Below are 16304 nucleotides of genomic sequence, written 5' to 3' on the forward strand. Positions count from 1 at the left end.
GGGTCCTGTTTTTTAAATTGGTCTACATTAAGGTCCAAAGGGTCCAAAATTAAACTTAGTTTGATTTTAACAAAAAATGAATTCTCGGGGTTCTTTGATATGCTGAATCTAAACATGTGTTTAGATTTTTGAATAAGTGCCCAGTTTTCAAGTTTGTCCAAGTTGGGGTCCAAAATTAAACTTTGTTTGATTTCAACAAAAATTGAATATATGGGGTTCTTTGATATGCTGAATCTAACCATGTATTTTGATTTTGGACATTGGACCATAATAGGTAAATTAGAAAAAAATCAAGTTCTTAGACCACATTCTTTATGTGTCAGAAATCTATGCTGTGTCAAATATTTAATCACAATCCAAATTCAGAGCTGTATCAAGCTTGAATGTTGTGTCCATACTTGCCCCAACTGTTCAGGGTTCGACCTCTGCGGTCGTATCAAGCTGCGCCCAGTGAAGCATTTTATTAAGTTTTGAGTTTTCAGCATTGTTTGTTGTGTGTGATATGAGGCTCAAGTGTTTAAAACAGAGTAGCTACTTAAATATGCTTTAGGATAAGTCCACGACAGTTTTAATAAACAATTGAACATTAACCAGCTCCTGAAAGTAGTTTTTGAGGGTTTAGGAGCTAAAGCATTATCAGAGTGTTACCACAAAGTACATTCAGAGCACAATAAATTCTAATGCACTTTAGACCTGACTGGATAACAAACTTTCTGCTTGTAACTAAGGGAAACTGCAATTTAGAATTCTGGAACTGACAGATATGTAATTTCCTCAGAAGTAAACAAAAAAGTTACATTTTCAGTAACATTTTTCACATAAAAATGTTCTTTTTGTAAAATTTGATTCCATTTTTAAGCGTACAGGAAGCCTATAACACCTGTTGTTTCTGTTTGAAGCCTCATGTTTACTCAATTTACAAAAGTGAAACCTAGTACAGGAAGCCTATAACACCTGTTGTTTCTGTTTGAAGCCTCATGTTTACTCAATTTACAAAAGTGAAACCTAGTACATGATGCCTATAACACCTGTTGTTTCTGTTTGAAGCCTCTATGTGTACTCAATTTACAAAAGTGAAACCTAGTACAGGAAGCCTATAACACCTGTTGTTTCTGTTTGAAGCCTCTATGTGTACTCAATTTACAAAAGTGAAACCTAGTACCAGAAGCTTATAACACCTGTTGTTTCTGTTTGAAGCCTCTATGTGTACTCAATTTACAAAAGTGAAACCTAGTACAGGAAGCCTATAACACCTGTTGTTTCTGTTTGAAGCCTCTATGTGTACTCAATTTACAAAAGTGAAACCTAGTACCAGAAGCTTATAACACCTGTTGTTTCTGTTTGAAGCCTCTATGTGTACTCAATTTACAAAAGTGAAACCTAGTATCAGAAGCTTATAACACCTGTTGTTTCTGTTTGAAGCCTCTATGTGCACTCAATTTACAAAAGTGAAACCTAGTACCAGAAGCTTATAACACCTGTTGTTTCTGTTTGAAGCCTTTATGTGTACTCAATTTACAAAAGTGAAACCTAGTACAGGAAGCTTATAACACCTGTTGTTTCTGTTTGAAGCCTCTATGTGTACTCAATTTACAAAAGTGAAACCTATGTTCAATATATGAAGTCAAATGTTAAAATACAATACAGTACAAGTGTTAGGTGTCTGACTGAAAGGCAAATTACCCTTCTGGTCCAATAATTACGATGAAATAATTTAATTAAAATGGTGCTTGGTATATCAAATATTGCTGGTACCTGACATCCAATAAATCATTAAACTTAGCCTAAATACGGATTGTGTATAAACGAAGACAATAGAATTAAATAGTAGGGCTTTACTTTCTTCCTGTTGACCTCACTATTTTAAAAATGGAATGCAGCTCATGTTCACATACAGATTTATCTTTTTTTCATGAGACAAAGAAAACATGACTAAAATAAAATTTGTTCAGCCATTTACTAAAAGCACATGAATATCATTTCTGTGTAAGCAGCAGATCACTAAATTAAGTTAAAATAACATTTCTTAAGACAGTCAATATAAAGAGAAGATTGCACTTCCCTCATTAAATAATTTCTATTGTTTTAAATATTAAAGCAAACATCATATGGAAGAATGATAACAATTTTCTCCCTTGTACTTTTAATTGCTTCTTGAATTATGTAGCATTCATTATCTTTCTTGTGAAACCATATTTTCTTGGGTCTTTTTTTTTAAACAGCAATCCCTTAAAATATCTAAGACAATTGTTCTCTCGTGAAAGGCTTTTCCAATATATATATATTTTGAAGAAACTGGACTTTGAAGTAGTATACCAAAAGGAGGCGGCTTCTCAGAGAGATCTATAAATGACAAGTTAAACTGAATATTTTAAATAAAACGTACGTGAGACTAATGTTTTTTCACTGACTTTAGATAGCTTTTATCAAATTGCTTAATTCCAAATTATCTGTGCAACATTATATGATGAATGTTTCACATGTTCCAGTTTTCAGTGTACAGCAGCAACCATACCAAGTTTCTTATAAAGTGTAAAAGCTACGAACATGTAAAGACTGAAAAAAAAAGATAAAATAAAGGCCTTACCATAAATGTATAAAAACGCAGTAAATTGATTTGCTCCTTAAACAGAAGATATTGTGATCAACAACAGACAAATTTAACACTATACAATATATACATATAACATACAATCACTCAGAAATCAAACTTCACCTATCAATGTGTATGTCTTTTTGGTTTGTTCATTTTCTTTAAAAAAATAAACATAACTTTACTGAATTGTTAGACGCAATTGAAAAAAAATTAAAAACAACAAAACCCAACCAGTATTTGCACTAATAAAAGTTATCATAGAATCCCAGTTCTATGGTCCTTGGCAGATAGTTTTCTCATTGTGAATCATACTTCTTATTTTTATACTCATCATTGAAGAGATATGGTAATTGAAGTCATCTTATTTCAAGGACAGACATAAACATTGATAGGTTTGTAAGTTTGCTTTACATATTTTCTACATCATCATTACAACCATGGTCATACAATTCACACATGTTAGTCACACTGTATTCTACTAAAATGTCTTTCAATCTGTTGACAAGTCTTCAACAATAATCCATGCAAAAAGTTTTCATTCATGAATTTAAAACAGAAATCACAAACAGATTTGGGAGTCAATATTTGTATATTTTTTTTAAAAGTAAATCTATTTATTTCACAATTTAAGAGTTTAAATCTTTGTGGAATGGCATTCTTACAATTTCCAGAAATAAATTTACAACTCAAACCAATAAATTGACAAAAAACTTACACCCATTCTTGACATGATTGTCACAAATACACAATTACATAGGCAGTGAACACATTTTGAGATCACAACAAAAATAATAAATATTTGATAATAAATGCAAAATTCTAAAATGCTTAACACATTATTCCTTCAATATATATTTAACCAGTTCTGAGTAATGAATTTGCAATACTGTATCATGTAAAAGTAAAGACTAAATCAAAGATTAATTTATCCTTCAGCAATTTATGTAGGGGAGATAATATTTATCTTTGCTTTTCATGAAGAAATTAAATTGTCTCCCCTAGATTGCTTAATCACGATAAACAACTGACTAATTTTTCTGATAATATCAACTGATATAATGCTGAATAAAAATAACAGATTTTACAGAGATACATGTATAGTCTGTGTCAGTCAGATCTGTTCTAGTTTGAAACCATTTTTATGCATTCCATTTGAAACAGTAATTATGGCAAACGTGTGTAGAAACAGAATTATCCACAAACTCTTTTAATAGTTAAGGATCATGATATGGATTATGATATGGATTATTCCATTCCTGTGGTGGCAATCATGTAAACATTCACATATAATTAAAATGTTCCAAGTAGAATGTCACTCAAAATGAACAATTTGCTAATAATGTTCTTAACACCATTTCAAAATTTTACTAACGGTCAAAATCTGTTGTTCATAGAATATCTATTACACTTGTTAGCCTGTGCAAAAAAACATTTTTATTCTGATATTATTCACTGATATTTATGTCATAACAATATATATTACTATTTAATGATGTTCATAATACATGCATGATAACAGGAATAGAACAGTGAAAAAACTGACATCTTATTCTTTTCTCTATAAAAATAAATTCATTAAAATATGTTATTGTTCCATACAACCCATGTGCTGTTCAATTTTTTTTTACCATAGATGAGATTTTGCCTTTGAAAATATTTTCAATGAAATAGAAGTACTTCAAAATTACCGAAAACATTTTTGTTGTATTTCTCTCCGATAGAAATATTAACATTATAACTATTTATGATAATATCAGTGTTACCAATTAATCTACTATAGCCTTTGAGCATTATTTTGTTATTTTATTTTTTTGCTTCTAAAATAAATAAATACTATATAATCAATTTTACTGCATGATTTCTATACACATACACCAATTAGTAAAATAGATAACTAATTTTATCCCCTACATAGCTTAATCAAAAGGAGACGACTGACTAATTTTTCTCATAATATCAACCTGAATAAAACTGATCTTTACCTATTTAATTGGTTTCAGATCTGTTCTAGTTTGCAACCACCAAAATTTCATGCATTTCATTTGAAATGGTTATCACAGTAAAAACTGTATGTAACATTTATGGGTGTGTTCAATTAACTAATGAACTGATTCCAGAAAGGCACTTTAAAATAGGTTTATAACATGGAAATGCTTTATTCCTTCTTAAAACCTTGTTGTACCTTAAAGGAACAGTGATTATTCATATGCATTGTAATAGATATTTTGGGGTTGAACAAGCATTACCAAAAGCAAAAGAAAATGTCAATAAGAAAGACACACAAAGCACATCCTCAGCATAATTTATGGATTCACTAGAAAAGGAAGACTGTCAACACAGAAAGTTCTAGAAAAAACAATTTATACAATCTTAAAAACGTTCCTACTCATACAATATGGGAATTTTACAGAGCAAGTTAAAAACTTTCGAATTCATTTACTAATCTGATCATTCATCAATTAGTCTATAGTAAAAATGATTTTTGATTGTTACAAATTCAGCACCATTTCCTATAAAGCACATTAATGTTTCTCTATAAGAGAAAATATAGAATCAATTTGTTTGGCTACTAAGTCCACAATAGTTGGTCTTTCTTTCTGTCTCGGTACTTCATCACTACTCTGCCTACTTTCAGAACTATTCTGTCTCTCAACTTTCTCCTCACTTTCTTTTTCTGTTTCATTTTCAGGTTCCTTGGAGTCTGAACTTTCTTCTTCTTTAGAATCTTTTGAATCTTTAGAAGTACTAGGTCCAGGTTTCTCACTGTCACTTTGACTACTACTTTCTTGGATTTTAGTATCTGACTCAGAATTTTCTCCAGATGACACCTTTTCTTCCTCCTTCTCAGGAGACTTGACTTCCTCCTTTTTAGGTGGTGTGTCATCAGGAATAATTTCTACATCACTACTAGAGTCTCTATCTTCTGCTTCATCAGCTGAATCCTTTCCAGAAACTCTCCTCTTTTTGGAAGGTGTAGCTTCTGTAGGACAATAAAAATATGAAATACGTAAGAATATGGTTTGGACCACACAAAAAAACCATTCAAACTATACTACTTTTATATTCCTCAAGAAGTCATGACATTAAAAAAATTAGACAATAGTAATACTGTGGATTCATAATTCTTCGTTGGGTACCAATGTTCATTAATTTCATTGGTATAGGTAAACCACAAATTCAAATGTTCAACAAAGCACAAATTTTCTAGTCTTGTATGTGGACTTTGGCAAAACCTCGAAATCAAATATCCACAATAATATATCTTTTCCTCAATCCATGAAAATTGGTATCCACATTAGGCTAAATTTATCAACGAACCTCCAAATAAAATTCACCTTAGGAATGTTTAGTTGTATGTTTGTACTACACATGCATACAATATTTTGGTGGTAAGTTTTAATCATATGGCAAACTTGAGTGTACAAGGTAAACCAGATTTCCTGCCAATAACTGACTGAATATATCACATTTAAGAAGCTTGAGGACACCATGCCAAATTCAAACATATCAAAATTCACTGTGTAAAAGACATTTGATCTTAATGCCTCAATGAAATTCTGACACGCATTTGCTATACTAATATCTGACATTTGGTCTAACACATTGCAAAAGTCAGTTTGACTGACCCAAAATTTGCATGGCATTTCAGGTGAATAAACAGATTTCAAAAATTCTAAACTTTTAAGGATAACCAGTTGAAATCAATAATGCAGTATGATGATTGGATGAATAAATATGTGAATGTATATGTAAATAATAACCTGAATGACTACATAAAGAAAATAAAAGAAGAATGTGTCTGAGGACACAAATGCCTTGCTCAAGCATGCTTATAATATGTGAAAATACTTTTGGAACAGACGGAAGGACTAACAGAGAGACGGACCATTAAGGATAACACTTAATGCCAGCTTTACCTAGTGGTGGGGGCATAACAATGCTGACAATAATTGACCACATGATTATTAAATAAATGGGAAATGTGTCCATGGGACACAGATGATGCCCCCGCTTGCATATCATATAAAGTTATAAAGGGACATAACTGAAGAACGGTAAAAGTGACGCTACCCATATTTGTTATTGATCTGAGTTTTATAGTAATAAGTATTGTGTATAAGTTTCATAACACTTGTTAGAGAACGGAAACGAAAAATTCAGCAACTTTTCCTTTTGTAAAGGGGCATAACTCTAGAACGGTTAAAGTGACACCACCAAAATTCAAACTTGATCTGTATTTTGTGGTAATAAGCATTGTGTATAAATTTCATAACATTTGGTTGAGGCAAACTAAAGTTAGCGAACGGAAACTAAAAATTCTGAAACCAACTTTGGGACGTACGTACGGAGGGACGTACGTATGGACAAGGGTAAAACTTAATGCCCCCTCCGCTACGGCGGGGGCATAAAAAATTAGATGTACTTTGCAAGCAAACATCATGAATTTGTTCAACATAAAAATCTTAGGCAACAATTTTTATCAGGTAAATGTATTAGGTGGATTTAAATCAGTGTTCAGGTTTTTTTTCCTACTAATTGTTAACATTTTCCCAAATAATGTCAGTAACTTCTATTTTTTTCTCTCCTTAATTATAAATATTTGATCACCATCTTGTTAATTGTTCATATACACAATTTCCCTCAATATAAGACCAATGAAGGCTGCTATAAAGTAAGGTCCTTATGGCGAAAAACCTCTGTTTATTTCCAGGAAGGATGTTGGATTCAGTATCTACTTTTAAATATCAAAGGAATTCGTATTGTCAGGAAATGCCATGAAAAAGTATATAGGCCTTTTTCTTATATTTTAATTTTATTTCTAACCTGTAGAATCTGTTAATTCCTCCTGACTCTCAGATCCAGACCGTTTTCTGCTCTGAATTCTAGCTGCCTCTGCTCTCTGCTGCTGGTTTTCTCTACATATGCTCAAGATGTAATGTAAACTGTCCATTAACAAAGGATTCATCTTCTTTGGAGGTTGAACAGAGAATATCAGTAACATGGCTCGCAAATCCTGAAATATTTTGTGAAGAATTCAATCATATTGACATTTGTATAACACAAAAATATCCCATTACAATATGAATTTGAAAAAAGTAATTAGTTTTGTTCATATATTTGTTTTTGAAATGTATATATTGGTAGAAATGTGGTGACAAGAAAACAAAAAACTTTAAGAACTCAAAGAACAATAGAATTTTCAATGTTTCAAGAAGGATATAATTAATTCACATTGTTAAAAGTTATATACAACTGTTAATTAGTGTGCACACATTAATGCCTTTTCTGAATGAAGGATAAAGCCATGTCAATATTCACAGTAATAAGCTGACATATCATTTTCAATATAACATACCCCATTAATTCTTTCACAGATATTAAGTAAATCTTGTTGGTATCTGACATTTTCAATGGCAGATTTTTCTGCTGTTACCGAGGCAACCAAACTATCAAGTAATGATTTCCCCTGGTCGTTTAGCACTTGTTGATACACCTGAAAAATATTTTAATGACAAAATTATATACACCTATCATAACTCTGCATTTAATATAATCTCTTTACTGTAAAACAGATTTTTTTTTTTTACAAGGGTTGTATTTTTGCTTACTTAGTGATTTGAATAAAATCAAACAAATGTCCCCTTCTGTAAATCAGAATCTGATTTTTAAGACAAGAAAATACGAAAAAAAACCAATCTAGTGAATAGGTTTGGTCTTTGAAATCAGGAAATTTAGACTCAACCAAAACCAACCATTCTACATTATTTCATGCAGTCAGACGGAAAAAAAATGCAAGCAATAAAAATGTTTGAAGCAGAACATAATTTTAAATCTTACAGAGACAATTTTGCTCAAAAGGAAAGTGGAATGGCTGCATTAAATATCAACTACTCTGTATCATAAAGAAATCGTAACAAACACAGATTACCAATAGTGGAAATCCACTAAAAAACAGAATACATTCATCTCTGTTTATATATTAACTGTATCATTGATAGCGAAAGTATTGCTTAATGGAAGAGGTTAATATAGATCTATGACTATAAGTCAATAATCCCCTTTAACTGAGGATCACTCTCAGCAAGGAAAATATTGGTAAACAAGCCCAGGATTTTAAGCATAAGAATGTAAAGTTTAATACAAACCTTTGGAAAGAAGTTACAAAAGAACTGGTATATATTATGATTGTTTAGTGACAGTCTTTCATCCAATAATACTGAATCTACATATTCTATAAAGTAACTGCTACTGCAAAGTATTCTTATACAATTTCTATCAACCTGTAACAAACAAACAAATAGTATAAGGCAAAAAGATATATGCTGAATGTTTCAGGAAACTGTGTAATCAGTCAAAATCTATCTATAATTTCACTCATTTTCATCTGGTAAAACCTCAGATTTACCGCTTCATGTTTTGTAATACTATTATCATTTTTTTTTTAATTCTTTTTACATTGAAGAGTATTGTTCTGTGTCATTTTAAAGATTGTAAAATGATATATGAGAAGGTAGGCACTGATCTTCTATATTTTCAACATAAAAAAAAACGTAAAGCAGGATTTTCCTCCCCTTAACTATCTATCAAACACTTAATAAGAGATGAATCTAAGATTTCCTTTCTTGTGGATTTTCCATCTAAAGTAATAAGATGTTAACCTATTCAGATTCATACATATTAAAAGTATGTGAAAACGTATATAACATGTAATACTTTAAATTCATAAAGTTCTAATACATATTGAAAAGAAATATATATGGATGCACAAGAAATTTTTTTGGTTACCATCGAATCTCTTGTTGAGGGTGTGGATGGGGGTTTACAGAATAGAGAATAATGGGCAAAAAATATAAAGAATAGAGAAAAATGGACCAACAAAATTAAGAATAGAGAATACTGAGGTGCTAAAATATAAAGAATAGAGAATAATCGGCAAAAAGGGGCCTACAGAATTAAAGAATACAGAAATGAAGGATCCCCCATCCAGACCCTCCTTGTTGAAATCATGTGATCAATACTGATAATGAAGATTGTTCTGATGCAACAATTTTTTTATTTAATTTCATTGAATATTCTTACCCTCATTTACAAATATACATATTTCTTTTAAGTAATGGAAATAATTTCGAAAATATGTATGAGGAATAATAAATTTCAAACAATGGCTTGGCAAAATAGGCAAATGGAAATGGAAAAGAAATTTCCTTTGTTTTGAGTTGTATTCATTAAAATTTCTTACCAATTTATAACTTTTATCAGTATTCACAAACATTTGATTAACCCGAATAATTCAGTCCCTCCCCGTGATCGACTCTCCCACTCGCGAGGGCCTGAACTCTTTATACGATAATAAAATGCTCCGCAGGGCGCAGCTTGATACGACCGCAGAGGTCGAACCCTGAACAGTTGGGGCAAGTATGGACACAACATTCAAGCTTGATACAGCTCTGAATTTGGATTGTGATTAAATATTTGACACAGCATAGGTTTCTGACACAGAATGAATGTGGTCTAAGAACTTAAAAATTTTAAATTGGACATTCACCTATTATGGTCCAATATCCAAAATCTAAATACATGGTTAGATTCAGCATATCAAAGAACCCCAAGAATTCAATTTTTGATGGAATCAAACAAAGTTTAATTTTGGACCCTTTTGACCTCAATGTGGACAAAGTTGATAACGGGGCCCAAAAATCAAAAATCTAAATACATGGTTAGATTCAGCATATCAAAGAACCCCATATATTCAATTTTTGTTGAAATCAAACAAAGTTTAATTTTGGACCCCGATTTGGACCAACTTGAAAACTGGGCCCATAATCAAAAATCTAAATACATGTTTAGATTCAGCATATCAAAGAACCCTAAAAATTCAATTTTTGTTAAAATCAAACTAAGTTTAATTTTGGACCCTTTTGACCTCAATGTGGACAAAGTCGATAACGGGGCCCAAAAATCAAAAATCTAAATACATGGTTAGATTCGGCATATGTAAGAACCCCATATATTCAATTTTTGTTGAAATCAAACAAAGTTTAATTTTGGACCCCGATTTGGACCAACTTGAAAACTGGGCCCATAATAAAAAATCTAAATACATGTTTAGATTCAGCATATCAAAGAACCCTTAAAATTCAATTTTTGTTAAAATCAAACTAAGTTTAATTTTGGACCCTTTGGACCTTAATGTAGACCAATTTGAAAACGGAACCAAAAATTAAGAATCTAAATACAAGGTAAGATTCGGCATATCAAAGAACCCCAATAATTCAATTTTTGATGAAATCAAACAAAGTTAAATTTTGGACCCTTTGGACCTCAATGTGGACCAATTTAAAAACGGGGCCCAAAATCCAAAAACTTAATACACGGTTAGATTCAGCATATTAAAGAACCCCAAGAATTCAAGAATAAAACTCCATTGAAATTGATCAAGAAATAAGCAATTTATACGAAGTATCTTCTTTTGCACAATACTGTGCAATTGAATATTTCTTGCTATTGCGCAATGCTGTACAATTGACAATTTCTTGCTATTGCGCAATATTGTGCTATTGGATATTTCTTGCTATTGCACAATACTGTGCAATTGAAGATTTCTTGCTATTGCGCAATACTGTGCAATTGAAGATTTCTTGCTATTGTGCAATACTGTGCAATTGAAAATTTCTTGCTATTGCACAATACTTATTATATAATAATTTACACATCCTGTTTGGTGTGTATCTCCTACCATATCATTATTATTTGCTTTTAAATATTAATCAGAAATAACCAACTCAAAATGGAAAATTTTAAAAGAAAAAAAAAAGGAAAAAAAGAAAAAAAAAAAATCCCCCCCCCAAATTTTTTGAACCCCCTTATGATTCATCACCCCCAAACTCAATCCCAGCCTTCCCTTTGTGGTATGGTACCTTGCAGTACAATTTCAGAAAGATCCATACACTTAAACACAAGTTATTGTCTGGAAACTAGAAAAATGCTTATTTTTGGCCCCTTTTTGGCCCCCAAATCCTAAACGTTTCGGGCAATACCCCCAAACTCAATTCCAGCTTTCCCTTTGTGATATGGAACCTTGTAGTACAATTTCAGAAATATCCAAACACTTACACACAAGTTATTGTCATTTAACTAGAAAAATGCTTGTTTTTTGCCCCTTTTTTGGCCCCTAATTCCTAAAATTTTGAGGCAATTACCCCCAAAATCAATTACAGCCTTCCCTTTGTGATATGGAACCTTGTGGTACAATGTCAGAGAGATCCATACACTTACACACAAGCTTTTGTCTGGAAGTTACAAAAATGCTTATTTTTGACCCCTTTTTGGCCCCTAATTCCTTAACTGTTGGTACCATAACCCCCAAAATCAATCCCAACCTTCCTTTCGTGGTATTGAACCTTATGGTAAAATTTCATGGAGATCCATTCACTTAAACTAAAGTTAGAGTGTGGAAAACCAATGTGTCTTCGGACGACGCCGGACGACGCCAGACGACGCCGACGAAGCCGACGACGACGCCAACGTCATACCAATATACGACCAAAAATTTTTAATTTTTGCGGTCGTATAAAAACGCGTCACGAATCCAGGATTTTGATTGGTGCTCTCTGTGAGAGAGAGCCAATCAGCTAATACTAAATGTTATCGAGATAGGTAAATCCCGAGCTAATTCCGAATGATTTTTTGACGATTTTTCATTGACTAGGCCTTCAGGCGTTAATGTAGTCATCGTATAGCAGTGGAATATAACGACTGAATTATTCTGGTTAACATTTGATGAGAAAATTTAATTCATGTGGAAATATGTATTAAATGCTTCTTACCTCAGAATGATAAATTTCATACCACAACTTTGCAAAGAAAGCTGAATGTAATGGGACACCTTCCACAGCCACTACAGCACCTATAAGAGAATTACAAAATGTAAGTTACACATAGATTCTACCACTGCATTGAGTGTAATATGTTATTTCTCCACTAGAGTTAAATTTTCATACATAAAACCTAAGGCTTTTTTTTTTTCAATGATCTGCAAAAAGATGTGCTCTTTTAATGTGACAACATCAGTCATGGTCACCTTTTTTCGTTTCGTAACAATAGAAAATTCAGAAGCAAGAAATATGACATCATAATTGAATTTTGACAAAAGAACAACTGAGATCAAATGAATAGCACATTTAATTTATTAAAATAATCAAATAATTGGGAAAGTATAAATAAGCTAAGAATTAGAGAAATTCTACACCATTAGTTCCTCCAAGCATTATTAGAGTTGTTGTCTTGCATGATCTTTATACTTTTTAACTACTAGCAAAATGGCAAACCAGGTTAGTTATTCTCTTACAAATAAAAAAAAAGGAAAATAATAATATACTCAATAAGATGTTTCATTTGGATATCTTAAACAAACAATATTAAAATGGCTTAGAAAGAATTGGGATTTTCCTATGTTTGACCTTAAATTTACAAGATTATTCATGCTTTCATTTACAGTATAATGTCATTTCTATTGATTGAGTAAATGTTCAAGATTCGCCAATTTATAAATTATTTTGGTTAAATTTTTGTTTACTATCTGAAGTCAATTGTACAATTATTTTGAAAATGATCAAAATCTTTTAAAATATTTTCCATAATTATTTTTAATGTCATGCTAATCTCGCAACCACAATACTAATGTGACAACTTCATTTTGAAGCAATGCATTGTTGATAAAGATATATTTGTGAGCATGCGTTAGATTATATGAAAAAAAAATGCCAATTCGGATGCTTTGCAACAATTTTGCTTACAGCCGATTTCATTGAGTGTGTAGGCAAAGTTAATATCTTTGGTTAGCTTGCTTGATAGCTGAACAGTGAAATCATTATTAGGTTAGGTAAACTACCCTCCTTTGAGAGTAGACTAGTCCGACAGATAACCAATCTATCTGTCTGTTTGACTAGGCTACTTGGAAAGGAGGGTAGAATACATGACCTAATAATGACTTCAAGGTTCAGCTAACAAGCAAGCTAACCAAAGAAATTACCTTTGCCTACACACTCAATGAAATCGGCTGTAATATCACTCCATAATATCAATATCCAATATTTTGCCATTTTTCTAAATTATGTGAAAGTACAGTACATAAGTATAATACAAACTATTGTCTGAATACTTACTAAGATTAATTATATGTTCATTACTTACTAAGATTAATTATATGTTCATTACTTACTAAGATTAATTATATGTTCATTAAGAATCTGTTGGTTGACAGCCACTCTACAAATGAGATCTACCAAGGAATGATATGGTAAGAAGAATTCTGACAATGCACAATCATAATTCTCATCAACACCCTGAAATAAAGTAAATAAAAAATTGCTTTACAAAATACATTAAAAACAAATTTTACATGTACATCATTATCTATTTCTTATGAAGCGGTTGCTGGGAATTTATATGATACTCAAAACATTTCTTGAATATTTTTTTTTATTTGAATCACCATAAAGAGGAAAAAAATTGAAAATTCATTCTGTGGAGAAATTCTGTGGAGAAAAAAAAAAAAAAAAAAGAATGACTAAAAAGGAAATTATTCAATGAATTCAAATTGCTTCACATTTACAATATTTTAAAATACTTTTTATACAGAAATAAACAAATCAGTAATTCTAATATGACATTCTTCTTTCTCTTTGGAAACAAAGCCATGTTCTAATTCCAATATACTGAGAGTGGTATAAAGATATTGACACATATAATGCCTACCCATGTTAAAATGAGCATAGAACATGGCATGAAAGAATTATTTCTTAAGTAAATAAATAAATTTTCTATACCTTTGTTGCCTCTACTTGACTAGAATGTAACATCATATTAAACTGTGGTCTTGGTGGACGTATATTGGACTTGGACCCTATAGGCTTCTGACCTCTTCTAGGGAAATATGGTCCTGGTGTCGGTACTGAAATATAGAGCATAATTTTTTAGACAAACATTTAAGAGTTACTTCTATTATGCTTTTATACTAATGTTATCTGTTATCAAGTGATGTTAAAGAAATTGATTAATTTTTTTTAAAAACATCAAGTGAAACAGTTTCTTTCATTTACTGTGGATTCATTTATTTACATGGGTACCAATTTTCATGGATTGAAAAAATATATATTTTAGGGGATATCAGATTTCGTCGTGGTTTTGCAAAAGTTGGTATACAAGCCTAGAGACAATTTTTACTTTGTTTGACATTAAAATTTGTGGTTTCTCTATACCCATGAAATCAAAGAAAATTTATACCCCACGAATAATTATGAATCCACAGTAATATACTTTTGTGAGAAAAGAGTAATGTAATATTTGCATTTAGACATGGTAGTGGTTTGAAGATATTACACCTCCAGATCAATGTTTTGATGTATACATTCAAATCAGCTTAAAATGATTAAAAGTAGTAGGGACAGCAACCTAACAATACAATACACTGAAAATGACAAACTACTTCAAAAATAAATCAAGAATGCCTTTACTGAAACTAAATACTTCAATCACTTCAAAGTAGGTCTGAAAAATAAATAGTTTCACACTAAACGGGAAAAGGAAAGATCCCTTTCTTTAGTCAAACAGAAAATATTGTATTTAAATTATAAAGCTGACATGATATGATATAAACTTACCTGGCAAATTACTTTCTTGGAAAGAAACATGAGCCTGTGTTAACATTGGAACCATTGTATGAACACATTCGCTCTGGAAAATTATCACCATTTCTCGTAAAACCTCTGCAAGAGAAATCATTTCATTCCAGAATTACCATATTGAAGACTTGAAAGTAAAAAACATAAATAAATTTATCTGAATCTGTAGAACATATATATTTTAAACCACAATTCTATAAATCCACATTTGAAATATTTCAATCAACTTTCCATACCATTGTATGAAGATATTCGCTCTAGAAAATTATCACCATTTCTCTCAAAACCTCTGCAAGAGAAAATATTTCCTTTTCCTTACCTATAGATATCTGCCTGATCTCTGGTGGTGTAAATGAATTCAGTAACGTCAGCAGTTTCTTTACAAATTCCATTCTATCTCTCCAATTCTGAAATACTGTTTGAATATCTGAACCAGAACCTACAAAAAAAAACAATAAATCAACATTTATTTGACTTTATAAAACAATATTTTCTTATACGTAAACTGATAAAGATAAAAACAGCTTGATTATACAGTTTAATAGTGGTTATTTTTACAGAAATAGATACCAAAGTTCCAGGTGGGATTAAAAAAAATACAGTCTTGCAATTACCTATGCTTGTATTTACAATAATAATAAACTTTCATTTTACATTTCACTTTCATCAAATAAATAAAATCATAAGTTCTCCTTTTATTCATAGCTATATTCACTGTGTAAAACAATTCAATACTTGGGACACACTTACTTTTCTTGTCATGAAAATGCCTCAGTACTTTCAACACTGGCAGTATAATGGTCAGCAGGTCTACAATGTCCCCAGTCACATGACATGCTGTAGCCTCATGGTACATCACATGTAAATTGTTAAATGCCTAGATGTATATTAAACAAGTTTTGTTAAATTTCTAACAAATCACTATCCTAATGTATGATTCCTTATTATGGTTTTTCTTCTTCATAAAAACCTGCATTTAATTTTGGCAATATCTTTCAAGTTTATAAATTTCTATATTTTCCAGT

At 31.1% G+C, this 16304-nt stretch overlaps 1 protein-coding gene across 2 annotated transcripts in view; it reads right to left on the reverse strand.

The window, feature by feature from the left end:
• Positions 1 to 1938: 1938 nt before the first annotated feature.
• LOC127698720 (ubiquitin carboxyl-terminal hydrolase 34-like) overlaps positions 1939 to 16304 on the reverse strand; it is an 85814-nt gene continuing 71448 nt past the window's right edge. For both annotated transcript variants that reach the window (XM_052202341.1, XM_052202340.1), the window contains exons 70-79: positions 16030 to 16156; positions 15599 to 15718; positions 15259 to 15363; positions 14425 to 14549; positions 13818 to 13941; positions 12424 to 12503; positions 8743 to 8877; positions 7953 to 8090; positions 7421 to 7610; positions 1939 to 5576 (exon numbers count right to left, since the gene is read on the reverse strand). In XM_052202341.1, coding sequence (XP_052058301.1) covers positions 5119 to 5576; positions 7421 to 7610; positions 7953 to 8090; positions 8743 to 8877; positions 12424 to 12503; positions 13818 to 13941; positions 14425 to 14549; positions 15259 to 15363; positions 15599 to 15718; positions 16030 to 16156 — 1602 coding nt within the window. In that variant the 3' untranslated portion in view covers positions 1939 to 5118. The remainder of the gene's footprint in view (positions 5577 to 7420; positions 7611 to 7952; positions 8091 to 8742; positions 8878 to 12423; positions 12504 to 13817; positions 13942 to 14424; positions 14550 to 15258; positions 15364 to 15598; positions 15719 to 16029; positions 16157 to 16304) is intronic.

The sequence above is a fragment of the Mytilus californianus genome, unplaced genomic scaffold, assembly GCF_021869535.1.
Source record: "Mytilus californianus isolate M0D057914Y unplaced genomic scaffold, xbMytCali1.0.p SCAF_4, whole genome shotgun sequence".
Classification (NCBI taxonomy): domain Eukaryota; kingdom Metazoa; phylum Mollusca; class Bivalvia; order Mytilida; family Mytilidae; genus Mytilus; species Mytilus californianus.